The sequence below is a fragment of the Cetorhinus maximus genome, chromosome 16, assembly GCF_964194155.1.
Source record: "Cetorhinus maximus chromosome 16, sCetMax3.hap1.1, whole genome shotgun sequence".
NCBI classification, from domain to species: Eukaryota; Metazoa; Chordata; class Chondrichthyes; order Lamniformes; family Cetorhinidae; genus Cetorhinus; species Cetorhinus maximus.
This window is the reverse complement of record NC_135894.1, coordinates 38918313-38941628: the sequence shown is the minus strand read 5'-3', so window position 1 is coordinate 38941628 and position 23316 is coordinate 38918313. Positions and strand designations below refer to the sequence as shown.

The 23316-nt window shown below is 40.4% G+C and overlaps 1 protein-coding gene across 4 annotated transcripts in view; it reads left to right on the top strand.

Annotated features, from left to right (window-relative positions):
- Positions 1–23091, top strand: part of kdm6a (lysine (K)-specific demethylase 6A) — a 274780-nt gene extending 251689 nt beyond the window's left edge. For all 4 annotated transcript variants that reach the window (XM_078559720.1, XM_078559718.1, XM_078559719.1 and 1 more), the window contains 5 exons: positions 2251–2438; positions 2770–2911; positions 15552–15678; positions 20913–21083; positions 22222–23091. In XM_078559720.1, the coding sequence (XP_078415846.1) occupies positions 2251–2438; positions 2770–2911; positions 15552–15678; positions 20913–21083; positions 22222–22251 (658 nt within the window). In that variant the 3' untranslated portion in view covers positions 22252–23091. The remainder of the gene's footprint in view (positions 1–2250; positions 2439–2769; positions 2912–15551; positions 15679–20912; positions 21084–22221) is intronic.
- The last annotated feature ends 225 nt before the right edge of the window (positions 23092–23316 follow it).

Here is a 23316-nt window from a genome sequence, read left to right as displayed (position 1 = left end):
GTGATTTAGATTGTACCACTGTTACTTTAACACCTTACCCAACTTGCTTGGGCAAAATGGCAAGTAAATTCCAGTTTCCTGGGACGTATGAATTACTAGATGAAAAGAAAACAAGGTCCGTATAGTTTTCTTTCTAACATCTTGATTTTAAATAAAAGGAAAGACTTTCACTTATATAGCACCTTTCACCACCTCAGGTCATCCCAAAGCCCTTTACAGCTAATGAAATAGATATAACAATAATGTAGTTTTAGTCAAGGCTGTGGTTTTGTTTCTCATGATACACTGTTGAAACTCCCATTAAAATAATTATTTTAATAAAACTGGTTATGTTTGACCAGAACTGATTTGTAAGTTTAGGAAGTGCTTAAGTCTAGAAATTTAGCTGTCATTCTAATCTTATGAAACATCAGTTTTGAATAGATGATAAGGCCATTTCCCTTAAGAAGGAGAATCAGACGTTTGGTGCAGAAGTATACTGATCCAAGAACGGGGTTTTGGGGGCAAGGTAGCGGGATTTAATTCTGAAACTGGATATGTTATTGTACCTGACCATGTAATACTCCTTTTGAATGTTCAAAATGCAAAAGTTGTTCTCTTTGCAGATCTAACATACCCAGCTTAACTAAATTAATATGCTTTTGTTTGTGGCATACCTCACAAGCCATCAGTGTCCCTTAAAACAAATTAATCAAATTTATTTCCATGATAACACTGGTCTGAATGCTGTTTTCAAATTATTTTATATATGTCAGCTATTCAAAAGTGACAGAAATAACTTTGTTACAGATTTGTTTTGGTTAAAATTGCTTTGAAGCATTGAAGCGTATGGAAGCCTGTTATGTTGTTTACTAAATGTTAACCAAATTACCTTCAAAAGAGATTCAAATTTCAGGCACTTTAAGCATTTGCTATAAACCTACATATAACAGTGTTGTTGATTTTTTATTTACAACATGGCTTTTCCTAGCATAAGATAAACTTGCAAAATTTTTCACCAGTCTCTGAGCACAGCCAAAATACTCATCTTGATGACTGGCAGCCTCAAGAATGTGCATTCCGTGTTGGCTTGTGTTGCTTTCATTCTGTATTGATAATGCCATTTTGTAAAAAAAAAAGATACAATTGCTGCTTTTGTTATACTTCTGATTTGGCAATAGAATCAGTAATCTGATTTTTCAAGCTTCAGTCTGTTAATTATAAATGTAATGTACTTGCTCTGAAGCTGTATAGCGCAACCTTTTTCTTCTCCTTCAACAGTCCCTCGGGAATCGAGGATGACTTGCTTCCACTCTGGTTCATTCGGTTCTGAAATGGCTGCTAAGCCCAATGCACGATCTGCAGACTCTGCCTCATGCTGGGCGAGTGCTTCAAGGGTTGGTTAGATGGGGCATTTGGAAGTTTGTGCACTCCCTTTGACACTTTGACCTCACCTCTGCACATTCCTGGCGAAGTCTTTCAATGAGTTTGGTGCCTTCCCGGATGAGCCTTCTCCATTTTGGTCAGTCACAAGCCATGAGTCGGCTTGTAGCACGACCACTATAGAATTGCAGAAAAATTAGGACACAAGCATTCTGTTTGACCCAATATGTCCATGCTCCCATGTGCCTGCTCCATTCCATATTTGTTTGTTCCCCTTTCCTTCAACCACCTATCTAATCCATTCTTGATTGTTGATATGGTCTCTGCATCAATCATGACCTCTGGTAGTGCATTCCACGGCTGCACAACTATCTATAAAAATGTTTCTCCTTCCCATTGACATAAATGCCTTATACTTAATCTTACATCTATGCAACCTTGATCTAACATAGAAAGGTAGAAAATTTACAGCACAGGAGGAGGCCATTTGGCTCATCATGTCTCTGCTGGCTGAACGAGAGCTATCTGCCTGATCCCACTTGGTCCACAGCCAGTAGGTTACGGAACTTCAAGTGCCTATCTTTTTAGATACAATTATGGATTCTGCCTGTTTCACCTTTTCAGCTAGTGAGTTTCGGTCTGTTTTGTCCCATTCGAAGTATACTCTTTTTTTAAGCCAAATTTCACTCTTGGATTTACCGATATTGAATTCCATTTGCCACATTTTAACCCATTTCACTGTCATAGCAATATCATTTGTGGCATTTGCCAAAAGCTTTCTGAAAGTCCATTTATATCATACCCATTGCATTTTACCCACCCAGCATAGCAATCATTCCCTGAAAAAATATTATGGAAACATTTTAAAATATGTAATTTCTTTAACAGGAACAACATTAATTTTTTGATGGGTTCATGGTGGCCAAACTTAGAGGATCTTTATGAGGCTAATGTACCAGTGTATCGGTTTATTCAGCGCCCTGGGGACCTAGTATGGATAAATGCTGGTACAGTGCACTGGGTTCAGGCCATTGGGTGGTGCAACAACATTGCTTGGAATGTCGGTCCTCTGACAGGTACTATAATTTCATTAACCAAACTAGTACATACCATTCATACCTTTACAATTATATAGTTAAATCATTTACAGGACTGTATCATTTTGTTAACAAGAAAAACATTATTTATAGCAAAGAGGCAAAGTATCATTGTAGAAATGTTTTTTCAATGACTTCTAAGTAACAATTTGTATATTTATATAGTGTATTATTAGCATTAGTGTTTTGGCCATTTATATAATAAATAAAGTACCTGTGTTAAGAGCTCAAATTGGTTGTTGTAAGGATGTAGCTGCTATACTTGGAACACTTTGACTTTTGAAGTAAAAACTAATGGTGTACTCTACAGCAAATCAATATAAACTGGCAGTAGAACGATACGAATGGAATAAACTACAGAGCGTGAAGTCTATTGTTCCCATGATTCATCTGTCCTGGAACATGGCACGTAACATCAAGGTGTCTGATCCCAAACTTTTTGAAATGATCAAGTAAGTGTTAAATCAACAGTGGGAGCATTATATAATTTTCAAACCATCAGGTATTGTGAATTCAGACACTTAAGACTTTTCTTTTTTGCCTAATATGTTCATAAATGGAATTATAAGTTTTCTAGTTACATTGTGGATGGGTCATGTTGCCTTGTCTGAACTGCAAGAGGGATGTTTAAACTAGTTCTGATTTGGATTGTTTTAGCCTAGCGCTTGCTCCAATGGGTTGAAATCTCTTCACCATGATATTTAAGCCCTGATCTCTTTTGATGTACTGTGGACATGTTTTAAAATTTGTGATCCAATATTTCATTCAGTCTGTATGTAAATAAAATACAAGTTAAGAAACGGCTGTTTGTGGGGTAGAAAGAGAAGCACTGTCAAGGGTTAAAGTATTAGAAAAAAAATTAAGCCAATTGGCAGGTCATTCTTAACATCTAGTAAGTAAATTGGCCTCAAACAGATATTAAAAAACTACTTAATTTTGTTCAAAGTAAATAAAAGTGAAAAAAATAAAATCATTGAGCCAAATGATAAATAACTTACACAGGCTCATGTTAACTTTGGTTCATTCTTATGTAAATCTTTCCACTTTTTATATCATGCAATTACCTTTTTAAACCAGGTATTTAAGATCATATTTTAACTGTTTGAAAACAGCAACAGTGACAATATGGCTTATCATTATTGATTATGTAGCTGAACTACATCATGGTCAAAAAGTGCTAGTTTCAGAGGTAATCCATGGCAAATTTGACACTGTTAAACCAAATTCTATTTTCAGCCCCATAAAATCCACTTTTCTCCAATTTATTAACTTGGTTTACGTCATACTTTGTCCTTTTCTATCGTCATCCTAAAGGGTAGTGACCATATTGCCTAGATGTTCCTCTACTTTTATTTCTCTTATCTGCTCTGGTCCATTCCTCATTATGTGATCCAACTGTGAATCTTCCCTTGGGCTTTTTACATATTGGATTACAAAGGAGCCCTGTGCCATTGTAGGAACTCCATTCCCTTGTCCCTTTTACCTACCTCATTTGTATAATTAATAGCAGGGTAGTTGAAATTCCCTACAATTATCCTATGTTTTTTGCTCAATTCCCTAATTTCTTGGCATTTTTTTTCTCCTCCCTTCCACGATTAGGTGGTCTGTAGAATACGCTTATTAATGTGATTGACCCTTTATTATTTGTTAATCTCCATCCATATGGATTCTGTTTTTGTCTTGCTGATAACTGCATTCCTTTTTTCTACAACCATTTTGCTATCCCAAATAAGTACAGCTATTCCACCTCCCCTTTTATCTATCCTACCTTTGCTAAATATACTATACCTTTCAATATTTAATTCCTAGTCCTGATTTTTTTTTTATAGACATGTCTCATTTAATCCCTTCCATGCCTGGTTCCTCCCAGTGCATGATTGCCTCCAGCTCCCCTGTTTTGTTATGGATACTGTGTGAATTCCTGTATAGACATTTTAACTCAGTTTTAATAGGATTTCCTGTCAATTTATGTTAAGCCATCTTGTTCTGTAACTCTATTCCCTGGCCTCCAATGACCCCCCTTACTTTATTCTGCCCTATATTCTCCTGCCCTGTTTGTTTGCATTTAGGCTGCTTACATTTCTTTTGGATCCCCCCCTCGCCCCCATTTACTAGTTTAAAGGCTTTGCACTTCCCTATTTACCCATTCCTACAGAACAGGGGACCCATCCTGTTTCAGGCAGAGTCCATCCTATTGGTACAGCTCCTTGCTGTCTCAGAACTAGTGCCAGTACCCCATGAAAAGGAACCCCTCTTTCCCACAGCAGCCATTCAGCCGTGTTAATTCCCCTGATCTGTCTACTCTTAAACCAATTTGCACATGACTCAGGCAGTAATCCTGAGATTATTACCCCACAGGTCCTGCTTTTTAATTTAGAGATTAACTTTGACACTTTTTCAGCAGAATCTCCTCCCTATTCCTACCTATTTAATTTGTTCAACATGGAACACAACAACCAGATTTACCCTCTCCCTTTTCAAGTTCCTCTCGAGCCGTCCTGAATTATCCCTTACCCTGGTAGACAACACACCCTTCAGGATTCTTGTTCCTGACTGCTGAGGATGCTATCTATGCCCCTAATTATAGAGCTTCTTATGACACCACTTTTCTATTCTACTGTATTTCCACCCACTCCCTGGCAGCCTTCTGAGCCATGGTGTCTTGGTCTACATTGTAGCTGTCCTCCCTGCAGTTTTTCTCCATGTCTTCACAGGTAGCAAGTACATTATACCTGATGTACAGGTCTGCCGGACCTCCTTGACCTCTCCAAAATCCCTGGCAGTCACATTCGCTCTTTCCTGAGCCTTTTCTTTTCTCTTGGGGGGTGTGATTATATTCTGGATAAAACTGTCCAGAAACTCCCTCCCTTATGTGTTGGAGCCTTTCCAACTCCTGCTCTAGCTCAATGACTCTGAGCTGGGGAGATTCGAGATGGAGACATCTTCCGTGCATGTGTTTGCTCAGGACTGATACACTGTCTAAAATGTACTAGCATTCTTCCACCTATGAGAGATGATGGACACACAGACAGTCCATCCGTCTTGGTGTGGTGTCTTCGTCTGGTGCACCATTGTTGCCAATGGCTATGGGGCAGAATGTTCTGCCCCCACAGGAGGCAAGGAAGGGGGTGGGTGTGCCTGAAAACTGGGTAGGTTGAGGTCAGGACCGATACGCAATGTCTTCCCCCTCCCACCTCCTCTTGAGACCTTTAAGTAGCCATTAACGACCGCCTAATGGTCTCTTCCGCCCTCCACTGCAATTTTCTCAGCTCCAGGCCGACCTGCTAACATATGGCCTGCATGACTGGTTAACCTGTACGAGCTGCATGTCAGCTGGTGGTTTGGGTGGGGGGGGCCTTGATCTGCACTAATCTGTGCATGATTGAGGACATGGAGCAAGGGGCTGGACACAGACTGCCATTCTCTTCCCCCCTCCGCCCCCCCAAACCCCTTGCTGCCAACCCTCATGGCCTCCCCCTCACTGCCACCTCCACCCCGCAAGATCCCCCCTGCCCAAGAGCCCATGTCCTTTTCCTGGGTTGTTCTGGGACTCCGTTCGGGGTGTTGTTCCAGCAGCAGCCATGGCCTCCTCTGTGGCACTGCTGAGCACAAGATCTACTGGCCCCTGGTTGACCAGCTCAGGGCGGGTGAGACATCATATTCCAGAGTCCTCAGCCGGGTGGAAGGCCTGCCGCTGTCCTCTTTGACTGCCTGAAGGGCAGAAGATACAGCGGGCCTTCCTCCTAAGAGTCAGTGCAGATGTCTCACTGCTTTTTCAGGCAGCCTGCAAATCACCTGCAAAAAATGGAGGATTCCGCCCATGAAGGCCAATCCCTGAGAGGCAGGTTCTGCTACAAGCGCCATACCTGAAGCTGTCAAGTGACGTTGTGGGTTTGTTGTTGGCGTTGGCATCTTTGGCCGAGCTGCTGTCACCCTTGGTCATTGTGGTAGTGCACATCAGCCCACAGGATGTATTGCCATTTCCCTCCTTTCGTCAGCTAGAAATTCTGAGGTGTGATAGTGGATGTTTAGAGTCTTCATGTCACATTCACAAGCATCCTGGAAGTGGAGCCTTGGGTGCCCCACTGGTCGTCTAGTTCGGGCTACCTCACCATACAGAAGGTACTAAGGTATGCAACTGTCTTCCATCCTATGGACGTGCCAGATCCATTGATCCACCTCTGATTGATTAGTGCCAATATATTTGGGAGCTCCTTTGAGGGGACTGCTGTATAGATGATTTTGTCCTGCCAGGATATTCTCGTGATGCTGTACAGACAGCGAAGGTGAAAATTATTGAGCGCAATATGTCCATTGTTCTCCACATCCACGTCCACCACAGATTGTTGCACTGACCACTCTCTTTGTCAGCAGCAGAGTGAAGGCACACCCTGAAAGTTTCACAATTCCAAATATGGCGGCTTGCCATGATCCTCTGTATAAGCAATGATGCCAAATACCAGGCTTCCCATTGTCGCTAGAATGATTGCTACCCATCAGAAGTTTTATCAGGAAGCACCAGTGCTGGTACTGATGAAGCTTGGAAGTCACTAAGCTCAATCATCTATGAAACAGCAGAAGTATCATTTTGTAAAGGTGGAACCCGCACCAAGAACTACTTTGAGACCTACTCAGCTGAGATGAAATCTGTCATTGATACAAAAAACAAAACCTCCATGATGCACAACATAAACCCAAAAGCTAAAATACTGCACAGCTTGAAAGTAGCCAAGAGAGTTGTGCAAATAACAGGGAGATGTGCAAACACTGGATCAACTTATGTCAAGAAATCCAAACTGCCTGTGACAGTGGAAATCGATATACAAAGGGATCAAGGTGGGTGCCTGACCCTGCCATCACTAAAGTTGTTCCCCTGAAGTCAGTAGATGGTGAAGTACTCAGAAGGAAACAAATGTCCCACTGGGCCAAACATGACTGTCAGCTGAAACAAAAACAGAAATACCTGGAAAAACTCAGCAGGTCTGGCAGCATCGGCGGAGAAGAGCAAAGTTGATGTTTCGAGTCCTCATGACTCTTCAACAGAACTAAGTAGAAACTAAGTTTTACTTAGTTCTGTTGAAGGGTCATGAGGACTCAAAACGTCAACTTTGCTCTTCTCCGCCGATGCTGCCAGACCTGCTAAGTTTTTCCAGGTATTTCTGTTTTTGTTTTGGATTTCCAGCATCCGCAGTTTTTTGTTTTTATGGCTGTCAGCTGGACTCCTGAAAGTCAGACATTTCCCAATCCATGCTTGACCCTCTCCCGCAGCTTCCTGACATGGATGAGTTAGATGAAGAACCCTCATCACGAGAGCTCGAAGGCCATAGACCGCCGTACTCAAGTTCCCACAAGAAATATGAAAACAGACAGCAGAAGCTTCTACAAGTATATAGAAAGGAAGAGAGTAGCTAAAGTAAATGTTGGTCCCTTAGAGAATGGGACTAGGTAATTAATAATGGGAAATGAAGAAATTACAGAGACCTTTATATCTGTTTGCCTTGGTAGAAGGCGCACATAAAAAAAAAATCCCAAGAATAGTGAAAAATCAAGGAAGGGAGGAACTTTTATCACTAGAGAATAAGCTCTCAGAAAACTAAAGGGACCAAAGGCTGACAACTAACTAAAGTCCCCTGGACCTGATAACCTGCATCCTAGGATCTTAAAAGAAATGGCTGCTAAGATAGTAGATGTACTAATTGTGATTTTCCAAAGTTCCCTAGATTCTGGAAAGATCCCAGCACGTTGGAAAACCACAAATGTAACACATCTATTCAACCTGTCATTGGGAAAATGCTGGAATCCATTATTAAGGAAGTATAGTGGGTCATTTAGAAAATTATAACACAATCAAGAAGAGTCAACATGATTTTATGAAGGGGAAACAGTGTCTTAGTTCTTTGAGGATGTAACAACAGGGTGAATAAAGGGGAATCAGTACATGTAACATATTTGATTTCCAAAAGGGATTGGGTAAAGTGCTATATAAAATGTTATTACGGAAAATAAAAGCACGTGGTGTAGGTGGTAACATATTAGCATGGATAGAAGATTGGCTGGCTGACAGACAGCAGAGGGTATGCATAAATGGGTCTTTTTCGGATTGGCAGGATGTGACAAGTTGAATCCCACAGGCCTGTACTGGGGCCTCAACTTTTAACGATTTACATCAATGATTTAGATGAAGTAAGTGAAGACATGGTAGCTAAATTTGCAGATGACACAAAGATAAGTAGGAAAGTATGTTGTGAAGAGGACATGAGGAGGTTGCAGATGGATATAGATAGGTTGAGTGAGTGGGCAAAGATCAGGCAAATGGAGTTTAATGTGGGAAAATGTGAAGTCGTTCACTTTGGCAGGAAGAACAAAAAAGCAGAGTACTACTTAAATGGAGAACGGCTGCATAATTCTGAGGCGCAGAGGGATCTTGGTGTTCTCGTACATGAGTCACAAAAAGTTAGTATGCAGGTACAGCAAGTAATTAAGGCTAATAGAATGCTATCCTTTAATAAGAGAGGGATTGAACATAAAAATAAGGATGTTATTCCTCAGTTATACAGGGAATTGGTGAGACCATACCTCGAATAATGTGTGCAGTTTTGGTATCCTTATTTAATGAAGAATGTAAATGCATTCGAGGTAGTTCAAAGGAGATTTGCTAGATTGATACCTGGAATGAGTGGGCTGCCTTATGAGGAAAGGTTGGACAGACTGGGCTTGTTTCCACTGAATTTAGAAGTGTGAGGGGTGATTTGATTGAAGTATACAAGATCCTGAATGGCCTTGACAAGGTGGATGTCGAAAGGATGTTTCCTCTTGTGGGTGAGTCCAGAACTAGGGGGCACTGTTTTAAAATTAGGGGCCACCCTACTAGGACAGAGATGAGGAGAAATGTTTTCTCAGGATTGTGCGACTTTGGAACTCTGCCTCAGAAGGTGGTGGAAGCGGGGTCATTGAATATTTTTAAGGCAGAGATAGATTCTTGTTAGGCAAGGGAATCAAAGGCTATCGGGGTTAGATGGCAATGTGGAAATCGAAGCACAAGAAGATCACAAGAAGATTATTGATTGGCGGAGCAGGGGCCAAATGGTCTATTCCTGTTCCTATTTCTTGTGTTCTTATGTTCTTACTACACAAGATAAGAACTTGTGGCGTTGGGGAGTAATATTTTGGCATGGTAGAGGATGAGCAGCTAACAGGAAACAGAGTCAAAATAAATGACTCATTTTCAAGTTGATAAACTGTGACTAGTGGATTGCCACAGGGGTCAGTGCTAGGGCCTCAGCTATTTACATTAATAATTTGAATGAAGGGACCGTGTACTGTAGCTAAATTTGCTGACAATACAAAGATAGGATAGCGAGTTGTGAGGTGGATGCAAAGAGCCTGCAAAAAATATATAGATACGTTAAGTAAGTGGGCAAAAATTTGGCTGATGGGAGTATACTGTGGGAAAATGTGAGGTTGTCCACTATGGTCAGCAGAAGGGAAAAGCACAACATTGGCCTCGATCTTCCAATCTGAGTATTGGCGAAGGTCTAGATGAACTTTAAATTTCCGATGGGCTGACATGCTGCCCAGACAGTTCTACGTTGCCTCTGACACTTCATGGAATTGATCCTGCTGTTAGAGACTTGGGGCTAGATGTCCTGAACTTGCCCAGAAATTTACTTCAGGATACTTCTTGCTAATTACAGGCATAGGACCTGGGTTGGAAGTGATTTACAGCAGAAGCTCTATCAGAAAGGCCTTTTTCTTATACAAAATGTATTTAAAAGCAAACTTACAGAACAATTCATATGTCATTAAGTCTTTATTGCCTCTTCTTATCCCTTCTATCAAAATGCATTACATCACACTTCTCTGTATTAAATTCCATCTGCCATTTGTCTGTCTGTTCTGCTAGCCTATCTATGTTGTGTTGCAGTTGATTGGTATCATCTTCATTGTCAGCCGCACCTCCAAGCTTAGTTTCGTTGGCAAATATTGAAATTCTACTCTATCCCAATATCCAAGTCACATATATATATATATATATATCAACAAAAGTAGTGATCCCAGCACTGATCCTTGAGGATCAACACTGTCTAACATCCTCCAATCTGTAAAACAACCATTTACACAACTTGCTGTTTTCTGCCCTTAAACCAATTTTTTTTTACCCAAGCTGACACTGGCCCTACAATCTTATTAACCAGCCTTTTATGTGGTACTTTGTCAAATAATTTTTCAAAATCCATATATCCATAACACCCATTGCATTCATCAAACTGCTCTGTTACTTCATCAAAAAATTCAATTTGATTACCTATTACAAATCTGTGCTGGCTCTCTTTAATTAACTCTATAATTACCTGTTAATTTTTTCCCAGATTATTGTTTCTAAAACCTTACCCGTTACTGACACTGACTGACCTGTAGTTACTAGGACTAACCTTACACCCTTTCTTGAATAGGTTGTTGCATTAGCCATTCTCCAATCCTCTGGCAACTGCTGTGTATCTAGGGAAGATTGGAAGGTTATGGCAAGTCCTTGTGCTGACTCCATCCCCATTTTCTTTAGGAAGCCGTCCGGATTGGGTGACTTATTCAATCTAAACATTGCTAGCCTTTTCAGTATCTCCTGCCTCTCAATTATCACTCCATCCATACCTCTATCATCTCAGCTTCTAATACTTTGTCAGCATCTTCTTCCTTAGTAAACACTGATATAAATTAGTTATTAAGTACTCTAGCTTTGCCCAGCACCTCTAAGTAGAGATCACCCTCATTGTCCCTTATAGGACCCACCCTGTCTCCTACTACCTGCTTACTATTTACATGCCTGTAGAAGATTTTTGGGTTCCCTTTTATGTTGACTGCCATTCTATTCTCATATTCTCTCTTTGTCGGTCTTATTTTCAGTTCCTCTCCCATCTTATTGTAGTTGGCCTGGTTCTCACTTGAAGTATTTAGCCGACATCCATCATACACCCTCTTTTCTTTGTTTCATCATATTCTCTATCTCCCTCGTCATCTATCTTTCGCCCTTGTTGGAATGCATCAAACGTGTACCTGAAACATCCTCCTTAAAGATCACCTGTTGTTTTGCAGATTTTTTTTTGTCAGCCTTTGGTTCTAGTTTACACTGGCTAGATCCCATCTCATCTTGTAGCTCACCAACCTTATTCACCACACTTTGTGCATTTCCATACATGCATTCTAAATCTGTCTATGTATTCGCTGTAGTCCTTCTTGCTCTGCTCCTATTTAATACAGTACTTTTTCCTTCTCTAGAACTATCCAACATTTTCATTTTATGCACCATTTTCCTCTTTTCTGTTTCTGCATGCTGGTGCCCAACCCCCTGCCAATATAGTTTAAACCCTCTTCAGTCATACTCTTGAATTTCTCCATGAGGACATAGATCCCAGTCCTGTTGAGGTGCAACCTGTCCCTTTTGAGTAGGTGCCTCCCGGCTCAGAAGTGGTCGCAATTTCCTCAAGTATATTAAACCCTCCCTCCTGCACAATGCCTGAAGCCATGTATTGGTTCTCCCCATCTTCATCTTTCAATTCTCTCTAACACAGCACTGGAGTAATCCAGAGATTGTTGCATTCAAGGTCCTACTTTTTAACTTTCTCTCTAAACCCTGAAAATATTGACCATAGGACCTCAACACCTGCCCTCACTGCCAATGGTATTGATGTACAACTTCTGGCTCACTCCCTTCACCCTGCAGAATATTCTGTAGTCTCTTCCTGATGCCCTTTGCCCTGGCACCAAGGGGGGCAACACCATGCAGGACTCGAGATGATGGTTACACCAATGCCTGTCTGTCCCCCTAGCTCTGTGGATCTCCTATAACAAATGCAATTCCAGTCTTTGCTGTTCCCTCCTATTCAGCCCCTTCTCCATTGCTGCATGATCTAGATTGCATTCCTTCAAGGTGTTGTCGCTCCCAGAAGTCTATGAATTCTGAGAACCAGTTTGAGAGTGATACACACCCCAAAGACTCCTACACTTCCTGCTTCTTCTTGCTCTTCTGGATGGCCACCATCTACTATCCTGAACTCTTACTTGCTTGTAGGGTGACCACCTCCTGGAGCATACTGTTCAGGAAACTCATTCTTCCTGATGCTCCACAGTGACTCCAGCTGCCCCTCAGCTCAGAAATCCTGAGCTCAAGCAGCTGGAAACGCTTCCTACATCTGTGATCTTAAAGACACATGAAGTGGCCTAAGTTCCCACATAGCGCAGGACTTGCAAACAACAGGTCTCAGCTGCCCATCCGTGATCTAAAATTCTCTATCCTCTCTTTTAGGATCTAGTTAGTACCTTGTTTAACCTATTATTTTTAATTGATGCCTTTAGATCTGATCTGTGCTAACACTATTATTATTAATTTACTTACTGTTTTCCTATGCTGCTCGTGCCGATAATACATTTAGTTTTTTTTAACCATAACTGGTTTAACGATACATTGTCAGATCTAGTTAGACCAAGTAAAGCATCAATGGGTCCTGCACTCTATCACTAAAGCTGCCTACTATTAAAAGATTCAGGAATGCAAAGATATCCCCAGCTTCTCTTCACCACAAACCACCTTCTTAAACTGCCTTCTCTAACCTCACATCCAACAGTAAGTGCAGCTATCTTATGGATTTTATTGCAAAAAAGTCAAGACCATCCATTCAGTTGTCTCTGCTGGTTTCTTCCCTTCCCCTAGCCCACTGGGACAAAATTCCCCAAAAATTCCCACTCCCAATCCTGAATTTGCATCTTTATCTCATTTCTTCCCTATCTCCCCTCATTCCCTTTCCAAACTCATCGATGAGACCCATCTGTTGCTCTTTAGCTCCTATTCCTACTAAACCATTGGCCAACTAACTTTCCTTCCTGACTCCTATGTCACCTGGTACTATTAATGGTTTTCTCACCTCACGTACTGTTTCCATCCAGTTGCAAAGAGTGGATTACCTGCACACATCTACACCATCACCTCCATGACATTGTGCAACTCTGCCCTTGTCTCAGCTTATGTGTATGTGAAGCCATCAATCATGCTTTTGTTACCTCTACGCTTACCTCTAATGTCCCCACTCCTGGCCAGCGTCTCTACTTCCTACCTTTCGTAAATTTGAGGCTGTTCGAAACTGCTGGTGCATTCCATCTCACATCAAGTCCTGTTTATTCATCTCCCCTGTGCTTGCATTGGCGTGGTTAAGCAACACCTTGATTTTAAAATTGTCATGCTCGTTTCAAATCCTTCAATGGCCTTGTCTCCCTCTATCTCTGTGATGTGTCCCAGTCTCTCAGTCATCACACACCCCAACTCTGCCCCCAAGACCTCTGCGCTCCACCAATTTTTCCTCTAGATCACTTAGTATTTTAATTACTCCTCCGTTGCTAGTTGTGCTTTCAGCTGGCAAGGCCTCAAGCTCTGGAATTCACTCCCTAAACTTCTCCACCTCTTCACCCTTCCCTTTCTTCCTTTAAGAACACCCTTTCAAACCTATTTCTTTGACCAAGTTTTTGGTCATCTGACTTCGTATCCCGTTGTGTGGCTCGGTGTCAGATTTTCTTTTAGAATGTTTATAAAGCACTTTAAGATGTTTTATTATGTTACAGGTGCTATATAAATATAAGTTGTTTGAGGTGAGTTTGGACAGTCTGAATTTAGTTTATGGGCTCACAGAGAACTATCCCTAATGCTGTAATCTTAGAGGTCAGATGGTATGGAGCAAAAGAAAAATAATCATACTCAGTGGCGGTGTACTTACTGAGACATGAGTAGAGAGGACTTTACATTTGGTGGTGATATGCTTTCCTGAGAGTTCTTGATACTGGCACTAGATCCCCAGCAATATCTCACACACTGAACACGAAAATTATTAAAAAGGAACCTCCATTATATGTGAGCTAAATTTTACTTCATTCCTTACGCACTTTTTGAGTTTGTATGTATGAAATATTTGAGCCAGATCTTCCGGTCAGTGGCGATGCTGTGCACATCACTGCTGACTGCAGAGCTTGTTGCATGCTTACCTTTTTGCGTCCTTCCAGCCGGGTCATCTGAACCCGGCTGGAATAACGGAGCCTTGGCACAGCTATCCGTGGAGAAGACTGGCAAGAGGAACAGCGGAGAGGCCATACCCCCTTTTTATGGCATCAGTTGCTGTATTCAGGTAAGTTTTTAAAGGATTTTTCAAATCTTTTAAGTGGGTGGGTGAGTGGTGGGATGGGAATGGGTAGTCAGGTTGGGTGAGATGGCTGGTTTGGTCGGGGATGGGTAGTCGGGTTGGGTGATGGAGGCAGTTGGGTCGGTGTGGTGCCTGGGGGTATGCGTTGTGCTGTTAATCACTGAGTTACATCAGAGATTAAACAATGTAACAATTCTAGGGCAAGTATCCAGGTAAGTAGCGCATATGTAGCCCAGGTCTCCAACACTGAGATTAGTGTAAGAGACATTTGTCGAGCGCTCCAGGCAGCACAAGTCAGCCCATTGGAAGTTTAACGTTCACGGGCAGTTACAGCACATGTGCATGCATCAGGTCTTCCTCAGGGCCCTGAAAAACACCAGCATCTTAGATTCAGTGTGTGGTTGCTACTGATACCAGAAGATCTGGCTCATTTTTTATTCCTAGTTTGTCTTTTTACTTTTGATTAGGAAACAACTGATTTAATTAGGCTTTTTAGTATTACTGATGGCCCATGGTCTAAGCTAATTTGAAAATACTTGTGGATTTTCTAGTTAATCCATTGTCAATGCTTCATTTCCCATATTACATATTAGGCTAATTAGTCTGAATTCCAGATTTACCCAACATTCTCACTTGACCTTAGATGTGGGATTAGTGACCATGGCTGAGTCATTAAATGGATTACTGATCAGAGGAAAGGTGCCAGCCGAGGAGAAAAAATTGCCAACGGTTCCACCTTGAGCTCCACTGTACCTGTTATTGGCTGCCACTAAGTGGTGGAGGCCATAAACGTATTTGATTGCCTGCCTATCCTCTGGGGCCTCCAGTCCCAGTATGGGAGGGTATCAGAAGATAAAAGGTGATGGGAAAGGTTGCTTTTGCTAAAATTGAAAGCCTCTATTTCTTTCTTTAGGTACTGCCTGCTGAGAACCTTGAAGCAATGCCAGATGTTAAGGGAAGCTCTCATTAACACAAGCAAAGAGATTGTATGGCATGGCCGTACAAAGGAGGAGCCTGCACACTACTGCAGTATTTGTGAGGTCAGTAAACAAACTTTCTGTTGAGAATAATGGTAGCTTAAGTTAAAAGGAATCTAGTGAATTTTCATGCATTTTCAATTATTATTGACCATATTCTAAGTGCTATTTTATTTTGCTTCTCAAAATCCCATAACAATCAACCAAGTGCAATTAAAAGCTTTGTGAAGCTGGCTGTAAGTGAATGTATTTTATATGAAATGACAATTAATCACACTTTTACATTTTCTGAAATACCCAATCAAGATTGTTTAATTGGGAAGTTCACTGAAATAGGAGCATGATGATACAAATTCTACTTGTTGGGAATAATATTTAAAATGGCTCATTAGCCATAAAATATTATTCAATTTTAAACTTGATAGAATTAGTGACAACTACAAAATCTGGAATCTCCAAAAGTGTTTCTATTTTTATGATACAAAAATAAAAATAGCTGGAAAAACTCAGCAGGCCTGACAGCATGTGCGGAGAGGAATACAGTTAACGTTTCGAGTCCGTATGACTCTTTGTCAGAACTTGCCTTGTATCTTTGGACACCAAAACAGCATGATTTTTGCTAATTTAAAATGATATTGCTCATTAAAACAAGTGCCTGTGCTGGGTAATCGACTACCTTTACTACTTTTGTCACGTACACTCAGGCAAACTGCAGGAAGGTACGGAATAACTCTCCTTTTATTTACTCTCAACAATATGCCTTAGCCCAACCCCTGAATCAATACGAATTTTACCGTTTCCCAAGCCAGAGAAATTTAATTCCTAAAACACAAAGAAATACATTAATTGCTTTTATAAAGTACCTTTCATAATGCCAGCACATCCCAAAATACTTCACAGTCCAGTAACTTCTTTTAAGGTATAGTCACTATTTGTAATATCTGAAAAAACAAGTCACGTTTCACACAGCAAGGTCCCACAAAACAGTAATGAGGTAAATCATCAGTTAATCTGTTTTGGTGATTGCTAATTGAGAGATAAATAATGACATTGCTGATTAATTGTGGCAATTGATCTGTATCAGTTAGTCGAAGTGCAGTGAAGGTTCACTAGACTGGTTCCTGGAATAAGGAAATTGTCCTATGAGGAGAGATTGAGCAGACTGGTTTTATATTCCCTAGAGTTTAGAAGAATGTGAACCGATATCATTGAAACATATAAAATTCTTAAGGGACTTGACAGGGCTGATGCTGAGAAAGTAGTGCTTCTCCTGCATGGGGAATTTGGAATATAGAACCACAGCCTCAGAATGAGGGGTTGGATTTAGGACTGAGATAAAGAGAAATTTCTTCACGCAAAGAGTTGTGAATCTTTAGAATTTTCCACACTACATCGCTGTGGATTCTCAATCATCGAGTATATTCAGTACAGAGTTTGATGGATTTTTGGGTGGTAAGGGAATTAAGCAATATAAGAGTTGTGTGGAAAGTAGAGTTGAAGTAAATGACTGGCAATGATTATGTTCAATTGGAGAGTGAGTTTGAAGGGCCTAATGGCCTACTCCAGCACCTGTTTCTTACAGTAGATCCAGACATGAGACAGGAAAACACCATTGGTGGAAAGCTTTAGGATCCAGATGTCCAATGTCACCTGTTCATCGCAAGCATACTACACTAATGATACAGTATGTGCAATTTGAAATATATCTCACTATTGTTTTCTAAAAGAAATCTACCTAATTTGCAAGAAACAAAATTCTGCTGCTACTTGCTCCCTCAGGAGCCCTGTTTCATACATTCATTACTTGCTAATTGGCACGTTTTCTGCAGGTTAGTTTTGAATTGAAAATCCTTATATTGCAGGCTGTGTTCTCTGGTTCTATTTTTTATTTGTTAATGTGACATCTCTGTAGGCATCTCAGGCAAGGCCAACATTTATTGCCCATTCCTAATTACCCAGGTGAACTGCAGTCTGTATGGTGTATGTATTCCAATAGTGCTGCCAGGTAGGGCGTTCTAGGATTTTGATTCAGCAACAATGAAAGAGCGACAATATATTTACAATTCATGATCATGTGTAACTTGAAAGGGAACTTACAAGTGGTGATGTTCCCATGCGGCTGCTGCCCTTGTCTTTCTAGGTGGTAGAGGTTGAGGACTTGAAAGGTGCTGTCAAAGAAGCACCTTGTCCAGTTGCTGCACTGTATCTTGTAAATGTTACACACTGCAGCCATGGTGTGCCAGTTGTGGTAGGAGTGAAAATTGAAAGCGGTGGAAAATGGGGTACCAATCAGATGGCTGCTTTGTTCTGGATGATGATAAGCTTCTGGGGTGTTGTTGGAGCTGCACTCATCCAGGCAAGTGGAGTGTATTCCATTACACACCTGACTTGTGCCTTTGTAGATGGTGGACAGGCTTTGTGGAGTCAGGAAGTGAGTTACTAGCTGCAGAATTCCCAGCTATGGCTCCAACAAGTGGAGTGTTCTGCTCCATATTCCAATTGAATTCAATTTTGCTAGGGCTCCTTGATGCTACGCTCAGTCAAATGACTTAATACCAAGGGCAGTCACTTTTATCTCACCTCTATAATGCAGCATTTTTGTACCTGCCTACAGCAGGTAGGTTGATAATGGTATTACTTAGCCACTCTTAGTGATGAACATTGAAATTTCTTAGCCAGAGTCTGTGGCCTTGCGATCTTCAGTACTTCTTCCAAGTGGCGTTCATCATGTATTACAATCCCTGTAGAGACTGTTAACGTTTAAAAAGAAATTTGAATACCCAGTGATCACTCAAATTATGTCACAAGATTTCACATTATTAAACAAAGCATGCACCACTAATTTTAACACTATAGTTTACAAAGACTTATGCAATAAACTCAATTCTATTTGTTACTTCCCTCCAAGAATTCCCTTAGGAAATCTTGACGGTTCATTCACTTTTCCTGGGACAGACCCAAAGGTATGCCACAGTTCTCCAGAAGTCACTTTGGCTTCTCCTCTGTGTTCTAGCTATTCTCCAAGGAACAAAATTTATGGGGATCCTTCCATTAACTTCTGATTAAACGATGTTCCAAATTCTCTTCAAACCCTCACGACTGGGGACTCTTTCAGCTCTTTGTCCTGGCTTTGGACATACATAGACTGCTTTTTCCCAGTCTGTACAGCTCTTTCCAAGCGAAGTTGAGCTTAAGCGTCACCCGCATTCTGCTCAGTGAACGATAAAGTTACTATTTTCTCTGCTTAAGTTGCAGGCGTAGTTAACATTTACCTGCTTTGGCTCTCCCAACTAAGTGAGCTGCAGCCTATACCTAGACCAAAACCTCAGCTGCCTTCTGTGAGAAGAACCCAGATAAATTAAACAAAGGAACCTTCTAAACCCCACCGCCCATTTCCATGATGACATGGCATGCTTTAAGATGGCTCAAACAGAACTCCAAACTAATTATTTTTACTTTCAACACAACTCTTTGATTCTGTAACCCACATGAATAATTTATATCTCTAATGGAGTTTCACAATCCCCTCTCCCAGAATTGCTGCTGCCCCTGTTAAGAAACTCATGTTTACAACCAGCTTTCAACTTTTTTCATCTGGGAGCTACATAAACAATTTAAAATTTTTATTGAAGTAAGAGTGGAACTCCTAGCTCCATCACAGGCTTAAAGATGGGTCATCCATTGTTCAAATGCCTGCAGCTCTACCTCTGACCTTGTAAGATAAACATAAGGTTGCCTTTTAACTGTAATTAACTCCCAAGATTTTTTTGATTTGTATTCACAATAGAGTTATCAGTTTCTTGATCAGGTTTTTCCATTTATCTTACATTTAACACTTTAATTCCTAAAACCTAAAAGTTGCCTCTAAAATATTAGTATAAACCATGAACCTAGCTGAGGAAGGGCAACAAGTGGTAATCAGCAAGTTTCTTTGCCCATATTTGACCTGATGCCATGAGACTACATGGGGCCCAGAGTAAATATTGAGGACACCTGGGGTCACTCCCTTCTGACTATAAACTACAGTCCTGCCTCTGGTGGGCCTGTCCTGTTAGTGGGAGACGTTATGGGCAGGAATTGAGATGGAGGAGTTTGGTACATTGGCAAACTATATTGGACCAGATTTTAACATTCAAAACCTATTCACTTATACAGAGTTAAAATTTTGTGTGTGAGAACAAATTATGATTCTGAGTGTGAGATTCTGTCAGGCTTTTGATTGGCTAGTCTGTGGGCCTGCTCTCTTAATTTTGGCAGAAGTCCCCAGATATTAGGAGAACTTTTGAGGGTCTGTTGGACTGCATGTGTCTTTGTTGTGTCTAGTGGTTAGGCTGATGCCAAGTTATATGATTTATTTTACTCTTACACTTTTTCCCTAGCATTTTGATACAGCTGTGGGCTGCTAGTTAAGAACATTACTGTTGGTCTGGAGCCAGATGGGGTAATTACAGCAGATTTCCTTCCCTAAAGGACATTAATGAACCAAATCAATTTTTACAACAATGTCATAGTCACCATTGCTGTTACTAGCTTTTATTCCAGATTTAATAAATTAACTGAATTCATCTTCCCCCAGCTGCCATGGTGGGATTTGAGCTCATTTCTCAGTTCATTAGTCCAGGCTTCTGGATTGCTAACCCAGTAATGTAACTACTATGCTACCAAACCTCAGGTAACCTGTCCTGTTCTGGGTAGGTTGAAAAAGTTTGTTATATTCTACTCTTTAAAAAAATTTAAAACAACGATCACAGTATAGCACCTCTCTACCTTGCCTTTTCCAGTAAGAGCATTTCCAATGCACAAAATTGTCAGTCATACTCCAGTCCCACCATTCCATCAATTATTCTGGTTGCCCCTTTCTGTATCCTTTCAACTGCAACATCCTTTTAGTATTGTGGTATCCAGAACTGTACGCACTAATCTAACTGGGTTGAGATTGCTTGAGTTCACCACGTAAGATTCAGCAAAAAAGGGTGGATAGTGTTCTAACAGTTCAAGAACTGGATACAAATCTAACCTAGAGGTGAAAGGGCAATATGTTTTAATCTAGTATGAGCTACTCCGTCCCCAACTGATGTGCATTTTGTTAAACGCAAGTGACATTGTAAGATTTATGGTACATCTTTTTAATTCTAAAGCATTGTAGAAAAACTTGGTGAGGGGAAGTATTAAGTGAACGTATGGAAATGATTAAAATCTAGTATGCGTGAAAGAAATATTGACAAATTATTTTTGTTGCAGAAAAATAATTTATAATGCTGTAATAAAGTATTGTAATATTTATTTCTGTGCGACAGGTGGAAGTTTTTGATCTGCTTTTTGTTACTAATGAGAGTAACTCACGGAAGACCTATGTAGTGCATTGCCAGGACTGTGCCCGTAAGGCCAGTGGAAATCTTGACAATTTTGTAGTGCTGGAACAATACAAAATGGAGGACCTGATGCAAATCTATGACCAGTTCACATTAGTAAGTTCAATCATTACAATGGGCAATATATTTGGAAAGTATTCTTGTTACTGTAAAAATGAGAAAGTTCTTTAGTAATTCTAGAATTCTTAGGCCTAATAGCTCAGCTATGTAGATCAGACAGAAACCAGGTTCAATCCTTGATCTGTGCTAATTTAATTGGTCTCATTGGGAATAGAACAATTGACCATGGCACCCTTGTGATAGGCAAGAAAAAGAATCAACCAGGGTTCTTGATTCTGACCATTGTACAGTGACCCCTATGGTTATTGCATATCGGTGAACACTAGTATGGACCACATTGAGCTCACCTTTGGCAACTTCCACAATTGCATGGCCTGCTGACGTGACTGTTGAGGCTAATTAGAATGAAGAACACTTGATCAAAGTACTGGAGCCTGACTAGCATCTTGGAATTATGCCCAGTGTGGGAGTCAATACTGAAGTAAAGAAAACAGAATATAAAACAGAAAAAGAGTGTAGAATTCTACAGCAGACGAAGAACATTAGCAACTTTAGTGCTGGTTAGAATATATATGCTTTGTATTTACAAACAGGCAAATGAAGGAAGAGCATTTTGAATGCACAAAAATGTTGGGGAGAGGACTATGTAGTCACTGTAATTTCTTTCTTTGCCATCTTTCTCCAGTTTTACAATCCTTAGTAGGCAGTAATTTGCTGCCTGACGTATGTTTCCACTGTTATTTTGCTCAAGTTGCTATTCTCCATGTATAAGTTTTGACTGTGGCAGGGCACCATTGTTTTGGAGAATTACAGCCACGCCTGGTCTTATCCTCACTAGCATTCACACTTGTACCCTTCCAGCAGGGGTTGTTGAATAGCAGCTGGCCTTGGAAAATTGCAGTGGACTTCCCTTCCCCGGTTCCCCTCACCCACGCCTCCCCGCCATCTGGGGCACTGAGGCTGATTTTAGAAACCACCAATTCTTTCTTTGCTTGAGGTCGGTTAACTTCGTAGAAACCTGCGGATTGTATTTTTCTCATTCTCACTGGCAGAATACAGATATTTTTAATTAATGCTATTTGAAGTCCACTTGCCTTGGATCAGAAAAGAACTGATGATCATGGATCACCATACAAATAGGTTGTTCTCATTTAAAATCTTCTTTCTGTTGCAGGCCCCTCCTCTGCCTTCATCCTCATCTTGACACATATTGTTTTATGGACAACTAGTGAAACATCTTTGGTGTTCAGGATGTGACATCAACTTCCACTGTGTTACACCACTGATTTTTGGCTATCCCATGTGGCTGCTGACTGAAAACTGTGTGTCTATGCAACCTTCCAAGTGCGGAGTGTCAACAATACTGGATAGGAGTGGAGCTGCTTCTTTTCCAGGATAAATGAATTCAAGTAAAGCTGTTTTAGCTGTACCTATAAATAACTTTTCATATTTTGTATATATCAGAGAAAAACTGGCAACATCACACAAAGACTACTGACTTGAAGACATTCTTTTTTTGTATTACTCTGTCTTGGGCTGATGAATTGGTTTCATCATCTTTTTTCATTCAGATTTTTCCCTTTAAAAGTACTAGCTTAGCTGGTCATTTTTGTATGGTAGTTAGGAATTTTAAGTCTCTCTTGAGGGCAACATCTATTAAGAAAATTTTGTAATGTGAAAAGTTAGATGAGAGAGAATTTTTTTTACTGCTTTTATGTTCATCTGTCTTGTTATTTTGAAACCATGATGTTTAAATTTGTTCTGGTTTCCTAGTTAAACTAAACAGCCAAGTCACAGATAAATGGGTTGCACATAGACTAAGGAATAAACTTAAGATTTGTGATTTTTTTTGTTTTGTTTCTAATCTTGATGTAAATTTACACTATTTATAAATGCATATTTATTCCTTGAAAATATTTGTGGATGGAATGCTGTTATTTTTTCCCAGAATACCTGCCATTAAAATTTTACGGAGTTCTGTCATTTCAAACACTACTCCTAATACGTTTTCTATGTATGAAATAAAAACTGTTGAGCATTGTAATCTTTGCAACATTTAACAATTTATATTCAGGGAAGAATTTTTCAGAAGTAAATTGCATATGTTAGTTTATGTATCTCAATTCAATATTGCATGACTAAACTCAGGGCAAGCTTTCCTTTGTTATCATAAATGTTATGCATTCGCATCTGAAAAGTATAGTGTGCTTCTCCCAGTATTACCCACTGCCAGTTGAAACCGTGTGCTTCATTAAGGGGACCGTTGTGT